Consider the following 20,157-nt stretch of genomic DNA (forward strand, 5'->3'; position numbering starts at 1 on the left):
TCCCCAGAGGAACTTCCAAATATAAACTCATTATGTCTTGTTAAAGAGAAATTGCAGGACTTGTCATTTATATGACGAACTTTGTTCTGATAGCTGTTTCCAGACTTTTAGCAATTAACACTCTGAACTTGAGTCTTTGCTTCATTTGTACAAAATGCATTTGAAATAACAATTTATTTGCATTTCATTTGGGAGGTTACTATTTGATGTCCTGGAAGGTGACACAGTTCTGTTTCCCATGCTGTTTATCACTTTCAAGTACCTTAGCTTCAGATGTTCACCTGTCTGTGGGTTATATTCAGTTTATTCTTTGTAGATGTATACACAATGCAACCCCATTAAGCACCAGAGTGCAGAGGTTTTATTTGGTTTTGTTTTTGTTTTTATGACACACTATATGTATTAGGGAAATGTTAAAAATAAAACTGATGTGAAATGAGTATTAACCACAGCCACAAAAGTGGGACATTATAACACGTGTTTATAGATTATGCCTTAGATTCCAAATTTGACACAACACATATCCAGCCAACATTAAAATGAATCTGAAGATAAGTGGCCCCTGGGAATTTCTCTCTGTCACCTCTTCTTCTCAGTTCAGGCTGTTGCTTCTTCCTATACAATATTACAAACAATTTTCCTCTGTTCCTATAACTAAAACCCTGGTCTGTGCTTTTGTCATCTCACCTTTACTTCCCTCACTGACTTTCCAGCATCTCACCTCTCCCTGTTCTACTCTGCCCTAAATGATACTGCCACAATCATCCTGTCCTACCATACTTTGCTCTATCTTGTCACCCATGAGAAAGATCTAAGAGTCTGTTATCCCCTTCGGTCTAGAAGAATATATTCTTACAGAAAGGTCAGGGTCTATAATGACCTTTCTATCCACATCATCTATGAATGCATTCTTCAGAACGTACTTTAAACTCCCTATAATGGCTGCAGGTGCCTGGAAGCCTGTCACCTCCAATACAGTATGATTTTGCATTTGGATTGCATTCAGATTTTTAGATTATAATTCTTTTATATCCAGGATAGTTTTCATGTTTTGTCTTGTGCAGCAATGAGCACACAGTCAGTGCTTAATAATAATGTCACACATAAACACTGTAGGTCTGGATGTATCCCATATGGGGCCCACTCACCATGAAGGGCAGCCATAGCCACAACAGTCTGTAAGGGATGTGACATCTCCAAGGTGCTACCTATAGCCCACTTGGCTGCTGACAGAACTTTTGACAAACATTGCTGAAAACCTTCGGATGTGGAGGTGTGCAACTTAGCAGCTGCAAGTCCCAGTACGTAGAAAACTGTCATTCCCATCTGAAAAAAAACAATAATACATTTTTCCAGGTGAAGGTAAGTGGAAACCTTTCCTTTTCCCTCTTAGCAAGAACCCAGGTCTCAGATCAGAAACTGAAAGATAAGGGAAATGTCCTTTGTACTTCTAGTGAACCAACCAAATGTCTCTTCTGTGGATTTGTTTAACATGATACTTTCTTGGAACATTCACATTTCCTTCTATATTAGCTAATTTCCCAAGTTCCTGGGAAATATGTACTTTTATTGGTTTATACTTTAATATTACAGAAGACTTGTTTTGTTCCTTCATAATTTCTAGTTCTATTATTGCAAATTCTGTTTATTGCCTTTTACCATCTTTCTTTAAAAATTTACTCACCTGTAGGGGGTATGAAAAGTCTTGTGTTTTATTGGTGTCTTAGTCTTATTTTATGTTTAAGTATGTTTCAAAACCTGGGAAGTTCTATTTGCAAGCAGACAGCCCACAATTGCTTATGTGTAGAAATGTTTAGCCTTCACTTAATGTTGTTACTTAGGGCTTGTCTAGACTGGCAAGTTTTGTCGATGAAACTAATGTCGACACAAAAAAATTGACAAAAGCAAAGTCACCAAAGCGAGTCTACATTTGCGCCCTCTGACAGATCATGTCCACATTCGGGGCACCACTGTCGACAGCATGAGCAATGCACTGTAGGTATGTATCCCACAGTGCCCGGAGACACCATCAGTCACTAGGCATTGTGGGAACGTGGAAACGGAGCAAGGCACATCCTGGCATGTGCAAAATGTCCCATCATGCACTGCTTTGTGTCCCAGCACTCCAATGGTTTCTGGCTTCCTTTCGCGTCTTTCTGGCTTTCCTTTTGCGCCATTTTCCCAACTGTCAGTCTTTGTAGTGTGCACCAGCATCTGCAGTGAGAGAGGATGGATCCCGCACTTCTCTTCTATGTGCTGTTAACTGTTGTGAGGACATCACACAAAGTTACTGAGAGAAGGTGAATCATAGGCACCTTCGTGTGATATGGACAGCAGTAACTTATCAGTGCTTTTGGCATTCACAGAACAGCTGCATACGGTAGATTCTCACTTTTGAGCTCAAGAAACAGGCACTGAATGGTGGGATTGTATTGTCATGCAGGTGTAGAATGAAGACCAGTGGGTACAGAACTTTAGGATGCGTAAAGCAACGTTTCTGGAGCTACGTGCTGAGCTTGGTGCAAGGACAGCAGATTGAGAGCTGCCCTTCCGGTAGAGAAACGTGTTGCAATCACTGTGTGGAAGCTGGTGAATCCAGACTACTGCCGGTCAGTTGCAAATCAATTTGGAGTGGGGAAGTCCACCGTTGGGGATGTATTACTCCAAGTGTGCAGAGCAATAAATTGCATCCTGCTGCGGAGGACCGTGTCTCTGGGAAATGTGCATGAAATAGTGGATGGCTTTGCAGAAATGGGTTTCCCTAACTGTGGTGGGGTGATTGATGACACACACGCTCCAATTTTAGTGCCAGACCACCTTGCCTCAGAATACATCAATAGGAAGGGATACTTCTCCATGGCATTGCAGGCATTTGTGGATCACCATGGGCGTTTCATGGGCATCAGTGCAGGCTGGTCTGGAAAGGTACATGACATATGCATCTTCAGGAAGAGTGGCCTATACAGAAAGCTGCAGGCGGGGACTTTCTTTCCAGACCACAAGATCACAGTGGGGGATGTGGAAATGCCCATAGTAATCCTGGGAGACCCAGCTTATGCCTTACAGCCCTGACTCATGAAACCTTACACAGGGCACCTGGACATCAGCGAGGAGTGTTTTAACAACAGGCTGAGCAACTGCTGCATGGTAGTCAAATGTGCTTTTGGCCATTTGAAAGCTCACTGGATGTGTCTAAATGGCAGGCTAGATCTTACCAAGGATAATATTCCCGTGGTCATAGCCACGTGCTGAACTTTGCATAATCTGTGTGAATCTAAGGGTGAAATGTTTGCTCAGGTGTGGAGCACTGAGGCAGAGCGCTTGGCTGCAGAGTTTGAACAGCCAGATGCCAGGGCTGTCAGAGGAGCCCAGAGGGCTGCTATTAGCATCAAAGAGGCTTTGAGGAACCACTTTGACAATGAGGGGCACTAACATGTCTGCTTTGGAGTTGCTTCCCTGGTGCATCCATGTACAGTTTGGGGGCCCAAGATCCATGCAACACAATGCTTTAGAAGCCTGTTTCTGAGAGTGATTTGATTGCTATACACTTTTGTAGAACACAGAATAAAAACACTGTACCATTAAATACAATTGGCAATTGGCCTTTATTTATTGCAATTGGCCTTTATTTATTGTTAAAAAGGGTAAAACCTCACAACTGTGTGTAGCTCCAGCTATCATTGTGCAAGTTCTGAGAGGGGGTGGAGCGATGGGGAAACTCAGGAGGGCTGTGAAGTGAAAAGGAATGTCTGGGAATAGAGGGGGGGTGGTGTACGTGCTGCAGTGGAGGTCGACCACAGATCTGCTTAGTCTGCAGCTGTATCAAAGACTTGAGCATCTCTGTCTGATCCTCCATAACTCTGTCACTTCCCTAGCAAATGATGCATTCTCTTTTCTGTCCTGACTTTTGGCTTCCCAGCACTCTTTGCATTCCCCGGTCTGTGTCTCATCGCTCTGCAGCACCTCCCTGAACATGTCTTCTTGGCTGTTTTTGGCTTCTTCCTTATCTGCTGAAGTTGGTCAGCAGGGATGCATGTGGTCCTCAAGGTCTCGGCTGGTGTGGGCAATGCACAGAAGACGGCTTGTTACATTCCAGCAAGCGATTGAAACATTTCAGTAACAAGGGCCTTTTGCAACTAGTAGCAATCACTTTCTCACTGACTCTAGGCAGGCACACAGCTCCACGAGCACCCCAATCGTAGTGAGTGTCGGGAGTGGGGGGGAAGGCGGTTGTGCATATGGACAAAATGGTCATGGCTCGCAGGGCAGATTTGCAGGGAACTCATTCTAAAATTATCACATACTTTTTCACAGTCAGCCAACCTGCTGGCTGACATCTCATTGCTGTGGGTGAGCAGGGAAACCAGGGCACAACTAGTCCATGCTTGCGGCTTTCACCCCAGTCTATATGCAGCTCAGCTATGTGCCACTTTGGTCCCAGCTCCAGTGATTGCTAAACGGAATGGTATAGTTTCCTACAGTGGGGGAACTAACAACTGCAATCCCTTGAAATCTGTGGCAGAGGATTAACACGTACCTCTTGGACATTTTCCAGAGCCTCTCTCTGGAGGATTCCCTGCAGGTCTCGATGTCCATCGACACCCTGCTTGGCCATGCAGATTAGCTACACAGGGCAATGTCCAGCTCACATAAAACAGTACCTGCCTCCCACTTTTTAAATCCGTACACGACCCACAGCAACTTATCCGGCATCTCATCTGCTTCCTGCTCCCTGTTGAACACTTCTGGAGTGGAGAGAAGTTCCTGGCTGCCTGCCTCTCTGGGCAACCCCACTGGGAGCTCCACATCCTCTTCTAGCTCTACTTCTTCATCCAGAATTTCAGCCTCTGGGTTACCCCCTCTTTCTGCTGCCTGCGAAGTATCCACGGGGCAACTGGCAATGGAGGTGGGGTCACTACCGAGGATAGCATTCAGCTCCTTTTATAGAAGCAGCAGGTCTTAGATGCACCACCGGAGCGATGGTTCGCCTCCCACTCCTTACGGTATGCCTGCCTCAGCTCCTTTATCTTCGCTCTGCACTGCTGTGTGTCCCGATCATAGTCCTTTTCGCACAAGCCTCGAGAAATTTGCCCATATGTGTCCCAGTGCCTACAGGTCAATCACATCTGCCACTGAACAGACTCCTTTCCCCGTATACTGATCAGATCCAACAGCTCAGCAGTGGTCCAAGCGGGAGCATGTTTGGTGCGATAGCCAGCTGTGCTGACCTGGGAAGATCCTCTGGGAAGCTCACATGGGAAGCCAGCAAGCGGGAAATGAGACTTAAAATTCCCGGGGCTTGCAAGGGGGAGGGGCTGGTTGGCTGCAGGGCAGCAGAGTTCAAACTGCTGACCTGAGCGGCAGCATGGGAATTGTGGGACATTTTCTGGAAGCAAATAAAATCGGGGGGGGGGGGGGGGGGAAGGAGCGGTGTCTACACTGGTTGTTTGTTGACAATAAAGGGACGGGAAAAGACAAAAGTCTTTCATGGGGTGGAAGTTTTTTGTCACCAAAACTGGGGGGGGGGGGTTCAACAAAAGTCCCATTGAAGTGTGTACAATATTGCTGTTTTGTCACCAAAAGGCAATTTTTGGCAACAAAACTTGCCATTGTAGACAAGCCCTTAGAGGGACAAGTGAACAGCCATTTGTGCAAGTGTCATCATTCCCTTGAAATAAACAGAATTACCGAATCATAAAATCTGAAGTAATCAGATATGTCGTTGCCCTTTTCCGAGGCAGAAGCAGAGTTTGGGGCTTTGGCAGCATTTGAGTTTCCCATGGGAAGAGAAATGTCAAGGTATTTGCTAGTGTAATTTGGTTCTGTACAAAATCTGCACAAGGGTGAACAGAGGTGGTAACAAACTGAATTCAGGCCACTGTGTTTTGCAGAAACCTCTGCTAAGGTATCACTGCTCTCTCTGGAAGAAGCATCTCTTTTTTTAGTTTGTCTCTTCTGGACTCTCTTGACAACACACTATTCCCTTTTTCCGCTTGTCAAGGTTCCTCCCCCACTCTGAACTCTAGGGTAAAGATGTGGGGACCTTCATGAAAACCTCTTAAGCTTACTTTCACCAGCTTAGGTTAAAACTTCCCCAAGGTACAAATTAATTTTATCCTTTGTCCCTGGATCTCCACTGCCACCACCAAACTTTAACTGGGTTTACTGGGAAACATAGTTTGGACACGTCTTTCCCCCCAAAATCCTCCCAACCCTTGCACCCCACTTCCTGGGAAAGGTTTGGTAAAAATCCTCACCAATTTGCATAGGTGACCACAGACCCAAACCCTTGGATCTGAGAACAATGAAAAAGCATTCAATTTTCTTACAAGAAGACTTTTAATAGAAGTAAGGAAATCCCCTCTGTAAAATCAGGATGGTAGATACCTTACAGGGTAATTAGATTCAAAACATAGAGAATCCCTCTAGCTAAAACCTTAAGTTACAAAAAAGACACACAGACAGGAATAGTCATTCTATTCAGCACAGTTCTTTTCTCAGCCATTTAAAGAAATCATAATCTAACACATACCTAGCTAGATTACTTACTAAAAGTTCTAAGACTCCGTTCCTGTTCTATCCCTGGCAAAAAAAGCATACAGACAGACACAGACCCTTTGTTTCTCTCCCTCCTCCCAACTTTTGAAAGTATCTTGTCTCCTCATTGGTCATTTTGGTCAGGTGCCAGCAAGGTTACCTTTAGCTTCTTAACCCTTTACAGGTGAGAGGATTTTTCCTCTGGCCAGGAGGGATTTTAAAGGGGTTTACCCTTCCCTTTATATTTATGACACCGCTTAAGCAGCTGTTTACCTAGGGAATGCCCCAGTACAAGGTTGCTTGATTTATTCCTCATAGTATCAAAAACTTTGCCTGAGAACTTATTCTGCAGTACAAAAGAACCTCAGAAAAGGTTTGAGTCCTCATGCAGAGACAGGAAAATGCTTTAACCCATTCAATCCCCTTATGATTAGGTGTGGCTACGGCATTTGGTAACTTTAATTCTTTTTGGAGTGAGTTACATTCTGAGTGTTGAAACATTAGTCGTATGTATGACGTTAGCACCTTTTCACAACAATTAAAGTTGACAGTAGCAGAAACAAAGATAATTGAAGGGTCTGGAGAGAGGTTAAGACACTGGGACTTCATGGTTGTTAAATAGAATTTTATGCAGAAAATTAAATCTCTTCTTGTCCTGTTGTTAGTTTTTTGTACTCCAATTCTATTATGTTAAGTATTTTGCAGAAACCCAAAAGGGGATCTATGACTTCTGTCCCTAGGAGAGTGCTGCTAAGATTGCATCTGTAACCAAAATCTCTGCATAAATGAAAACTGGAGTCTCTGGTGAAACTTGCTGTACTCCACTGATATCAGTCAGGATTCAGTAGGATTCATCCTAAGGCAAAGAATCTCTTTCACTAATGACAGGTTTCAGAGTAACAGCCGTGTTAGTCTGTATTCGCAAAAAGAAAGGAAGACTTGTGGCACCTTAGAGACTAACCAATTTATTTGAGCATGAGCTTTCGTGAGCTACAGCTCACTTCATCGGATGCATTCAAGGTGCCACAAGTCTTCCTTTCTTCTTTCACTAATGTGGTTGAAGCCACAGGATTCACATCCATTAGAGAACTTTGCACTATCTACAACAGGTGTTCTTAAACTGGAGGCCAGATGCCTTAGGGGGTCATGAGGTTGTTACATGGGGGGGTCACAAACTGTCAGCCTCCATCCCAAACTCGCTTTGCCTCCAGCATTTATAATGGTGTTAAATATATAAAAATGTGTTTTTAATGTATAAGGGGTGGGGGTCACACTCAGAGGCTTGCTATGTGAAAGGGGTCACAGTACTAAAGTTTGAGAACCACTGATCTACAACATACATGCTGAAGAAACATCCACAAGTACAAACACTGTACTGTTCTCTATATGGCTAACAATGTAATACTATCACAATTAATATGATTTGTAATTCACATTTATTGTGTGGTTCAGCAATGGATTACTACACTGAGCACATTTAATTAAATAAATAAAGCCTAAACCTTTGGGAAACTCATGTGTTCAGCTCTAAAATCTGGCTTGATATTTTTTATCTATCATTTTTCTACTGCACTATGATATACTGTAACATGGATTTGGGAGCATTATACTACTTGCTCATTTGCAAACAGCTCAGATTCTGAATGCAGCTTTTATTTTTAGGACCATAAACTATGTTATGCTAATCTGAGCATACTTGGTTGTGTTTGCCAACGTAGTTCCCTACTCTTTCTCCAGTCACACAGCACGAAGAGGTAATAATTTTATTAAGATAATGTTGAAGTAAAAAGAAAACAGTACAGAGATTAAGCATAGAAGTTTCTGGTTATCAGGGAATAAGGTACAGCTTATCAAGGGGTGCGAAATTTGATTTAGGAACGGGTGGCGTAAGGAATACATAATCTGCAACCTCCCCGATTGGGGGTAAAAGTTTAACCAGTCAAAGTACAGACATTGAGCTATGGGGGTGTGTTGTCCATATAATGGCTATGTTCAGGTGTGGAGTATAATGAGTGGATACGATGATGGGGATGGATCTACCCTCATGTACTATGATTACCAAAGGGCAAACTTTTTTGAATGCGTAGTCTCTGTATCTAACCAGTGAACCCTACACTGTGTTTTTCATATGTGAGTGTAGGCTGAGGACTGGTCTATGCTGGGAATTTACACTGGCATAGCAACATCTCTCAGGGATGTGAAAATCCATACCCCTGAGAGACTTAACTGTGCAGACATAACCCCTGGTGTAGACCGTGTTAGGCTGATGGAAGAATTCTTACGTCAACCTCGCTACCATCTCTCGGGGAGGTGACTTACCTACGCTGATCGGAGAACCCCTACTGCTGGCATAGTGTCTACACTGAAGCGGTACAGGAGTTCTGATGCAGTAGGGGTGTAAATGTAGACATAGCTTATGGCAGATAGCAGCTTGTTGCAGAACATGGGCATCTCCACTCATGAGAATGCTAGTCATATAAAATAGTAATAATATTGTCAATAAAATAGGTGCTCAGCACCCCTAACAAAAATGTTTAGGCACTACTAGCAACTTCTCAGCATTCAGTCTTCCGATTTTATTAGATTCCTCCCAAGAGAGATTATAGGCTCAAATTTTCAGGCAGAGGCATCTCAAGTTAGGATCCTAAATCCATAGTTAGTCAACTAAAGACATTGCCAGAAATTCAAAGGTGATGAGTATCCATAGCTCCTACTGAAGTCAAATATAGATTTAGATGTCTAAATTGAGGGCTAAGTTTGGAAAATTTTTCATACATTTGCCAGCATCACTTGAGACAGAGGTTTTTAGTTCAAAAAGGGGTTCCAAATGTAGGCAACTGAGTCGAGTTTGTATTTCTGTGAATATGCAAAAATGTAACTGGTCAAAAATGTCCTGTCCTGTTCAATGTGGGATGGATGGGATGCTGGGGCCATGTGCTAGTTTTGGGAGGGGGTCAGGCCCAGTCTGGCTTTCTCCCCACAAATCCCTATGCGCCTGCTGCAGCTACTCTGGCAGTTCCCAGACAGTCCCAGATCACTGTGCAGTGCTGCAGCCGCAGGATGGGTGGAGCCAGCTCTGTAGAATGTTCACGTTCAGTTTCTATTTTGTTAAACTACCAACATTTTCCTGAGAAATGCAACTAACTGAAGGGAAAGAGTGACTTTCAACACTTCATAGGTCCAGGAAGACCTGAACAGAATTTTATGGAACAATAACAACAGGTATTTCTTTAGCCTGAAGGCTTTTCCAGTGTTGATTTTCAAAATCCTACTATAAACGATAGAGGCTTTACAGTTTCTCGTAAAAAATTACAAGAATCTTTTGTAATAATAGAGTTACTCATCCTAAATTATAGGGGTTTCTACCACCACTCCCTATAATAATAAGCACAGTCTTATGCCACCATACTAGAATGACCAAGATATTACCAACGTATTATTTAAATATGTCTTTGTCTTTTGAATGAAGATATATCTTTTACATATTTGCAGACAACCTGCCTTTAAATTGGAAAGATACAGTAAATGTTACAAAAGCAATTTAAAAGCTCAGGCTTCTATATTGTATTTAATATTCAATTCTGAACACAGTGTATCCCAAAGATAGGAATATAAAAAAGACAACTATCAAAAGTAATAAAAATGTAAATAATTGTACAGTATTATCAACTTTATCAGTTAAGTGGTTTGTAAATTATTCAGTCTACTGCTGATTAGCTTAACTAGTTGAAATCTTCACATCTTTCATTTCAAGTTCCCTCCATCATGGGAAAACAAATGTATTGAGGTAATTCTGGTTTCTCTTTGGCAGTATTCAAGGCTGTTTTCTCTGTAAAAGTAAATCAGAGTATTAACAAAATGCATTTCTCCATTCAGTAATTTTATATACAAAGCCTCAACAATAATGTATTTTCCACTTTGGTTCTACTTGAACAGATTGAAAAGTTTCATATATTTACCAAAATCTACACTTTGCCTGAGTTATGAAGTATGTAGTTACACCTGAATGCAATGATCTATCATATGCATTTTCCTGCATTTTGCACTGAGTAACTTTAATTATGTAATGCAATGCTATTTACAGTTCATTCGTAAGCTATATAACGGAGAAAAATCTGTTTGAACTATCTATAATAATTCAGGATTCATGAACAAATAAATGAGAAGATATGTTATTTTATAAGCAATTTCTAGGCAATCTTTAGTGTATTCCTTCTCAATTTTTCTGGCATATAATGTACAACAGCAAAAAAAAAAAAGTAAAATTTTACAAAAATTGGAGTATTTTTTTTAATATTTATTTTACACAGATCCAGGTAAGTCCTTTTTTCCCTGCAGTGGCGGTTGTTTTATAGAACAATCTATCTATGAAGAGAATTACATCAGTTTGTTCCTCCTACACTTCCCTAGCTACTGCACTGTATGCTCTCTGTGATGTCAAAAGAAATGTATATGTATAATGAAGAAGAAAAATGAGGGATTTTCTCGTACTTGTGGTTGACATCTAGGCATGAATGGGCAGTATTCTGAGTATAGCACCCTTGTAAATGTTTACTAAATTGTAGCTTGTTAAATTAATATTATAACAAATCTATGACCCTGTAGAACATCATAGACGTCAACATGGTTTGCATTCTGGCCACTAGGAACTTCATGGTAGCAATGGGGCTAAAATTCATAACTACCTTTATAAAGACTCTCTCTTAGTCATATAAGGCCTATGATATGTAGTTAATTATGTAGTTCTGATCCCATGTAATAGAGGACGATGATTCTAATTCTAGAGGCCTGCAAGTATTGTACCTGTAGTTCAAGAGTGCTAATTAAGTTCATATTTGAAGATTCCATGCACAGCAATAGTATGGATATGTGTCTGCTTTCCTTAGTCATCCCTTTAAATCAAATATACGTATCAGTAGGAAACCCACAAGAACCTTCTAGATTAATTTTAAATAACACAGCACATAGGCAGTTGAGGCTTATCTATATGAGGGTCTTAAACTGAATCAAATCGAGTTAATTCAGTTTGAAAATTCTTGTGTACAAATGATCCAGTCCATCACTGTGCACTAACTCTGCATTGGTAGTGAACTCTTGCAAAGTGGACTAGGTTTGTTTCTAATTGAATTAGTTCAGACTATTATTCATGTGGATGCAATTTCTGCGGATCACTTTTTGCATGCTTCCAATGGCTCTCTAACAGTGCTTTGCAGGTCAACCACCTGTCCATTTACCTGGGTGAACTCCCTGCTCTGCTGTCAAGTTCCTAGGACAACCATTCCCTTCTTTAAAGGCTGGTGTGGAGCAACATTTTGCCCCTACATTCCAGGATCTCAGTGTGTCTTGCAATACAAACCAATACCACTCCAGAATGGACCAGGCCTCACATAGCCTCTTAGAGCTCTACCGAGACCCTAGATCTATCTCATTGACATCTGGAAAGAAGCATCTGGTCAGGAAGCTCTTGAGACCAGCCACTGAAATAAAGATTTCTGTGGACATTGCAAAGCAGAAGTGTGTGCAAGGTCATGACTGGGATGCTGCTCCGTGCCAGATAAAGAGCAAGCTGCTCAGGAAAATCTACACTGAAATGGGAGACAAAAGGAGACATTCCATCAGGGGACATGTGACTTGTCCAGTTTATTTAAAAAAAAAATGGACAAGATTCTACACATTTATTGCACAATCCATCTGAGACACCAATCGGATGTTGCTGCGCACACTTGCCTGCAGTCAAGGCTGACTGGCAAACCCATTGGAGGATGAGTATGAGGATGCAGGGAGAAGCTGTCCCCTGAGAGCCAGGATCTTTTTGGGACTGAAGACCCTGATGAGGGTCAGCAGGAAAGCCAGCCTTAGTCCTGCTTCACAGGCCCTGATACCTACTCTGCATCAGCTAAGTCTAAGTCTCAGAAACCCAGGCTGAGACCAAAACAACAGACCCTTAGAGGGAACTTCGGCATGCAAGTACCTATCTTTACCATTTATTATTGTGCTATGCTCCCATTCTGGCTTTGATTCTGGGGGTCTCATGGCCACAGTCTGTGTACACAGAAGTAAACAACACACCCTTCTGAGGATCCACTCCTCGCCTCCCACCCTTGGCGCACTTTGTCCATTCTGCCCGCCCAAACATGTTTCCAAAATGCAGCTGCTTTTCCCAGGCAATCAGTCTCCGCAACAAGCCAAAGCCACGCCTACTGACCATTTATAGGACCACGGCATTTACCTTGTTTCCTTTCCCTTTTTTCACATCTGTCCTGACCAGCAAAGCTTCCCCCCCACACCCTCTGTGATCAGGTGCCTGGATGGGCCACACTGAGAATGCCACACTTGGGCAGACTGGAAGACACTTACCCTCAGGTCAATATATATATTTCAGATCTTACCCAAATATCACGCCGTCAGCCAATCCTTCGTAAACTAACTAAAGATTTATTAAGAAAAGAAGAGAGGTATTAAATGGTCAAGGACTTGTACATAAGTGATTTTCAGTGTTCATAGATCAGAATAATAGCAGTGATGATATATCTGCTGACTGTAAAGGTCTCTCTGGAAATATCCCAAAAGGTCAGAATCTAAAGGCAGCTTAGATGTAAAGTCTGTTAGAGACTTTCCATGCATTTTCTAGGGAATGCCAAATAACCTTTTTGAAGAGCTCAGTCCCACAACTTAAACTTTCCCTATTCAAAGTTCAGCAGACTAGAAATGAAAGGATCATGCCCAAGGTCCAGTATTTTTAGCTCTCTAGCAGGCTGACAAGCCTCCTCACAGAAATCACCACAGCAGGGCTTTCCAAGAAAGAATAGGCAATGCAGATAGTTTGTAGACCTTTGCTTTGAAGTTAATCTTCTATTTCCTATGCATACACAAGTAAACTAGGTTTTAGAGTAGCAGCCGTGTTAGTCTGTATCCGCAAAAAGAAAAGGAGTACTTGTGGTACAAATTTGTTAGTCTCTAAGGTGCCACAAGTACTCCTTTTCTTTTTACAAGTAAACTAGTTACTCAGTTACATAAGGCAATTAGCCAGTCCTCCATTATAACAGAGATAGTTAAGCTGAAGACAATGTCGCTAATATTATTAGGTTCCTGCAGTATCTCTCATCTTTGATCTTAAGGTTAGCAGAACACAGTCATATATATAATGTGAGGCAATTAAGACAAGAAAAGGAGTTACCTAATAAAAGCTAATTGGGTTACATTCGTAAACTTCTAACAAGATATAGGTGGGGTGGCCAAACTTACTGACCCTCTGAGCTGCATAGGACAATCTTCAGAAGTTCGAGAGATGGGATGTGCTTGCCCAGGCTCTGGGTTTCAGCCACGTGGGAGCTACCTAACAGGGCTTCAGCCCCACTTCTGCTGAAGCCCTAGCCCAGAGAGGCCTGTCCCATGGGGCTGAAGCTCCAAGACCCCCTCTCCCCGTGGGGCAGAAGCTCCTAGCCCAACCACCCTGCCACAGGGCAAAAGCCCAAAAGCTCCCTGCCCCCCGTCTGGCAGGCAAAAAATAGGGGAGGATGTGGGGAGCTCCACAAGCCACACTTTAACTGCAAAAAAGCTGCATGTGGCTCCGGAGCCATGGTTTGCCCACCCCTGATATAGGCAAACACAGACAAATACACTTAGCAACAGTTCTTTGATTCTTATCAATACAAAGTTGAATGAGTTGGGGACTGCTAGCCTAATTAACATTTCTTTGATAGATTGTCTTGATTAAAACTGCAATGCCTCTTGCTAAATTGTGATGGGTCATACACCAGTTACCTATTGTCATTCCCCCCTCGCCCACCACCTTTCTGCTGCCTCAACATTGTGACTGCAATCATGGCATAGCCATGGCCTGTGCCACTCCCCATGGCATATTTGAATAACAAAAGCATTCAGTTGTGCAAAATGCAACAGTTTATTAAGCCACTGGTTATAGAAAAAAAAAGTTTGGGAGGGTTCATAGTTAATATGAGGTATAAATTGGCATTGCCTGCCCCGTAAAGGCAGGAACAATACTGCTCCTAGCCGAGGTACAAATGCCCTGTAACATGCATTCTAGCTGGCAATCTCTGCAGTGTCTCCATCTTTTCAGGGGAGATATCACAGAACTTAGGACTGAGAAATTGCTCAGTTTTGTTTTGCACATTCTAGGAAATAGCTGCATGCCCTTTTCCCCACCACAGCTTGCAAACCCCTTCCAATCCTGCAGCATTTCTGCGGGGGGACCATCCTGGTGAATAACATCACAGAGTATCTTGCTGATCTGTCCTTTGCCTTTTTGAATAAAACCATTCTCTGCCTCCTAATCACCCACTTCAGCATAACATCACAGACAGTCAGGACAGCCTAAAGGGGGATACAGAGATGATTGCTATCCAGCTCATCCCCAATGCTCCTCATAACCTCTTCTGGCACCACAGAAGCAACTTCGGAACACAGCCACAAACAGAACTTCAAAATCAAAACAGGAACATCATTCCAGCCACCGCACCCCATCTGAACCGCATATACAGTGCATCCAGCACCCTCTTAACATGCAGACCACTTACCATCTCTGAGAGTCCCCCAAGAAGGAAAGAGTCTCAGAAGGAAAAGTCAGATAGATAGATAGAAACTATCTATCTATCATGTCTTGGCTGAAATATGAACAATAACGGATTGATTTTGTTGTCCATACTCCTACAGCCACAACACCTGCAACAGCCAGACCACCAAGAACAGGGCCTCTACATGCTACCGAGAGACTGGCCAACCTGAAGGAGTGAAAAAGGAAGACTCGGAATGAGCTGTTTTCAGAATTCATGGCAAAATCCCAGGGGGAAACCAGACTGGCTGAGAAGTGGAGACTGTTCCTCAGGTCCCAGAGGGGGAAAGAAATGCAGCTGTCCCAGAATATCATGGCAGTCCTCAAACAAAGTGTTGCAGTGGCCAGAGACAGTGTGGCTGTGGCCAAGGACAGCATCACCATGGCAAAGGAGAGCAGGAAAAAAGACAGTGAGATGCAGAGGCAACTCATGGATGCCATCCTGAGCCAGAATGCTTTTCTCCAAAACATGCTTCTGCTCCATCAGTGGGCCCTCACAACCTGTAATCTGGGATCCACCTTTGTCCTTCAACCCCTGAACTATACTGGGTACTGGGACCAGCAGCAACTTCTCCCTGCTATACCTTTGCAACTGCTACCAGCAGACATTGCTGCATCAGAACCAATCTTTGGGCACCGAGAACACTGGCATCTGGGAACCCAGCTCTTTTGACCCCTGCAATGCCTCTGACAATTTTGAGCCAGGGCACTCAACACCAGAGCTTATGTGGACAAGAAGAGCCAGAAGGAAGTTGCATACACACCTGTTAAGTTAACATTGCCCTTCCGCTCTCCACAAAAAGTTGTTTATTTTCAATGTTCTTACTGTTGCACTTTCAGTTTTGTTTGCACTGTTTCATTCATTAAAGGTTTGTTTATGGTTGGTTAGTTAATAGATTGCTTAGTTAAACTTATTTGCAAATACAAAAAATATTATTTCTGTATTGGTTCCATAATTTTTTTTTTGTTTTTTAGTGTTCTTTCAAAATAAAAACCACTTACAAAGCATCCAGTATAATTCATTGCATTTCACTCATACATTTCTTTAAATAAAAATGAAACAAGACTCAAGATTTTCAGAAGTATACAGGGAATGTTCCCCTTCCAACACCATACACAATACCCCAGTGCTAAAAATAATAGAAATTTAGAACTGGTAGGGACCTTGATAGGTCATCTAGTCCAGTTCCCTGCACTGAAGTAGGACTATTAACTGACAGGTGTTTGTCTAACTTGTTCTTAAAAACCTCCAATGACTGAGATTCCACAACCTCCCTAGGTAACTTGTTCTAGTGCTTAACTATCTCGACAGTTAGGAAGTTTTTCCTAAGGTCTAACCTAAACCTCCCTTGCTGCAATTTAATCCCATTACTACTTTCCTGTCCTCAGTGGATAAGAAGAACAATTTATCACACACACTCCTCTTTATGACAACCTTTTCATACTTGAAGACCTTTATTATGTCCCCAATCAGTCTTCTCTTCTCCAGACTAAACAGACCAATTGTTTTCAATCTTTCCTCATCTGTCGTATTTTCTAGACCTTTAATCATTTTTGTTGCTCTCCTCTGGACTTTCTCCAATTTGTTCACATTCCTCCTGAAGTGTGGTGCACAGAACTGGAACAGCATTATCATTATCAGCATTATTATCTATGTGCTAAGTAGCATAGAAGAATTCTTTCTTGGCTCTTTCTTACAATGCTCCAGCGAATACATCCCAGAATGATGTTTAGCTTTTTGCAACAGTATTACATTGTTGACTCATATTTAATATGTGATCTACTAGAACTCCAAGATCCTTTTTTGCAGTACTCCTTCCTACAAAATCATTTCTCACCTGTATTTGTGCAATTCATTATTTCTTCCCAAGTGGAGTACTTTGCATTTGTCCTTATTGAATTTCAGACCGTTTCTCCAGTTTGTCATTTTGAATTCTAATCCTGTCTTCCAAAGTGCTTGCAACTCCTTTCAGTTTGGTATCATCTTTTATATATTTCAGCTTGGAAAAGAGACAACTAAGGGGAATATGATAGAGGTCTATAAAATCATGACTGGTGTGGAGAAAGTAAATAAGGAAGTGTTGTTTACTCTTTCTCATAACACAAGAACTAGGGGTCACCAAATGAAATTCATAGGCAGCAGATTTAAAACAAACAAAAGGAAGTATTTCTTCACACAGTCAACCTGTGGAACTTTTTGCCAGAGGATGTTGTAAAGCCCAAGACTATAACAGGGTTCAAAAAAGAACTAGAAAAATTCATGGAGAATAGCCATTGATGGACCTATTAGCCAGGATGGGTAGGGATGGTGTCCCTAGCCTCTGTTTGCCAGAAGCTGGGAATGAGTGACAGGGAATGGATCACTCGATGATTACCAGTTCTGTTCATTCCCTCTGGGGTCCTGACATTGGCCACTGTCTGAAAACAGAATATGGGGCTAGATGGACCTTTGGTCTGACCCACTATGGCTGTTTTTATGTTCTTAACACTCCAGCACATGGGCTAACATTCAGGCATGAGCCTCAAAATATGACCAAGAGGCATCCCTGACAACATTCCCCTGAGTGTTAGCATTTCCCACAGAATGCCTACCTGACTGCTTGAATTGCTGAGCAAGTCCTCATCACCTCTGCATCCCACCCATCATTAAGGCTTTCTCCTTTGCTCTCACAAATATGCAGAACACAACATGCAGTTATAATGGTTGGGACATTTTTTCTGTAAATTCCAGCTTGTTCCAAAAGTAGCACAATTTGCCTTTCAAATGGCCAAATGCACACTTGACCACTATTCTGCAGCTATTCAGGCAATGGACAAAGGGAAGGAATATTTTAACTAAGTGGCTTGTGAATAGCTTCATTAGCCAGTGCATCAGGGAATACGGTTGTCTCCCAGAATAACCAGACCAACGTCCACCCCATTAGTGTCCAGGGTGCTCCAGGGAGGCAAACAATCCTTTCTCCATTCATCTAAATAGTACCAAGTTTCAAAAGATCCTAGCATCATGAATCCTGCCAGACCACCTTGCATTTATGTCTATAAACCTGCCATGGTGACCAACCAGCCCGTGCAACATCATGGAGAAATACCCCATTCTGTGTATAAATTCAGGTGGTAGAGAACAGGGGTGTCAAAAGAGAGGCACAGGAGTTCCATCAGTTGTCCCATTACAGCTTTATGATTCAGTTAGACAGCACCTTATCAATGGCATAGCACACCTGCATGAGAATGGCCCCAGCAGTTGATCTCCTCACACTAAATCGGTTGGCTCCAGACTGGGGTTGCCGGCTTCCCCATGGTGACCCACTTATCCATAGGTATGGGGCACCACATGTTAGTATGTGGTTGCTGCAGCTCCATTCTGCACAGCCCTAAAAAAAGGTAGCTCTCCCCCTCCTGAAGTTCTTTTGCCACTGCTGGTCCTCCCAGGTTTGCAGAACAATCCTTTCCCACCAACCCACGCTGGTTTCCTCATCTTGCTCCCACTGCTGCAGAGTGTCTTCCTGCTGCTTGGCGGGTGTGACGACAGAAGGCCAGTGCTGAATTCATCCAGGTTTGACTGCTGTAATACAGCCCAAGCAGCCTCTGCGTATTTGCACTTGCCACCATAGCAGCACAGACATTGTTGGTCCGTGTTGGCAGACAAGCTGAAAATGGCATGCGCCTGTCCAGAAACAAAGTATAGGGCAGAGCCAGCTGAAATATGGGATTTAAAAAAAATATTTGAACCCACCTAGTTTCCCAAAATTCACAGTGAAACAATTTCAGAATGCATGCTGCTCAGCAGTGAAGCAAAGGCCCCAAGGAGAACACTACGCCCTCAGTTTGCAGCAAACCAACACCAGGTGTTATCATGATACAAACTGAAAACAGAACAGGCAAGTTAGTGGAGCAAGTTGTGCACTGCAAGTTACCTGCTGAGCATCAAAATCTTTGGATTAGCTCTATCCCACCCCACTTCGATGCCTTTGAATTTGAAGAGGAGCCTGTTGCAAATGCACGAGATCATTGCAGATTAGTAAAGTTAATGGAATTGAAGATACAAATTGTGTATTCATTCTGAGAAACTGAAAGTTGGTAAAGGTAAATAAGGTGGACTGGTCAGGACTGTGACAGGAAAATGACCTTTAAGGGGGAAAAAAGATGATGGATGGGGTTTCCAAGAGCAATCAGTATTGGCCTAACGGTTCCTGTTGAAGTAAGTTTGCGTTTTACTGTTGGCGTCTTTTTTTTTTGTTTGGTTTTTTGTTTTGTTTTCAAGTGTTTATTAACAAGAGCAGAACTGCAACACTAGTGCAAGCAGTTACATCTTCTCCTGATCAGAATACATATTGAGCAAGTCCAAAAAAAGATAGATATGCCTGATCAAAGAATGCTTAGTGTTGACCTAGAGCTATCATGTAGAAAGCCATGTACTTAAAGAAGTAAGTTCCATGAGGTCTGCTCTGTACAGATGTGCTTTTCAAGTGTCAGTCAAGGGGGGACTAAGTCAAGCTCTCTTGTAAACCTGTGTGCATACTTGGTCCTCACAGCGGAGCTCCAGATATAGCTGATCTCCTTCAATCCAATGAGTCCAGTTCCTGTTCTTCTTGTCTCCAGTCTGGACACAAACAAGCTTGTCATTGTCCCAGGTAACTATACTCTTGCATTTTCTATGATCTAGGCCTTTATTGTCTTCCTCAAACTCCTCTCCAATTTTGAACTGGACAAAGTAACTTCTGAAAGTGCTGGTGGTTTGGATGGAGAATGAATTGCCTTCCTGTTCAATCACCTTCTGTGGCTTCAGTATTTTTGCTATCTTGCGAGTTGCAAAGTCAATACCCAAAGCCAGCATGTAACCTTCAAAGTTCTCACTGCTTGTGAGGTTCCAGGTGCCACTGAAATCCACAGGCATGGCCTAGAGCAAGAACCCCAAAGGGAAGTGTGCATTGACCAGAGAGGAAGGACTGTTGACGTCAATGAGAATATAATTAGGCCAATGCTAAGTTGCTCTTGAAAAATATCAGACCGCCTCTGCTTTTTGAGCCTTTTGCCTCAGTAACGAGTGC

The 20,157-nt window shown here is 42.6% G+C and overlaps 1 protein-coding gene across 1 annotated transcript; it reads right to left on the reverse strand.

Moving 5' to 3' along the window:
- Nucleotides 1-19,550: 19,550 nt before the first annotated feature.
- Nucleotides 19,551-20,038, reverse strand: LOC102931039 (retinoid-binding protein 7). Its single transcript, XM_027829323.3, has one exon. It carries the CDS (start codon nucleotides 20,001-20,003, stop codon nucleotides 19,599-19,601), a length of 405 nt encoding a protein of 134 aa, XP_027685124.2. The 5' UTR covers nucleotides 20,004-20,038; the 3' UTR covers nucleotides 19,551-19,598.
- Nucleotides 20,039-20,157: the final 119 nt, after the last annotated feature.

Source organism: Chelonia mydas, chromosome 4, assembly GCF_015237465.2.
Source record: "Chelonia mydas isolate rCheMyd1 chromosome 4, rCheMyd1.pri.v2, whole genome shotgun sequence".
Taxonomy (NCBI): domain Eukaryota; kingdom Metazoa; phylum Chordata; order Testudines; family Cheloniidae; genus Chelonia; species Chelonia mydas.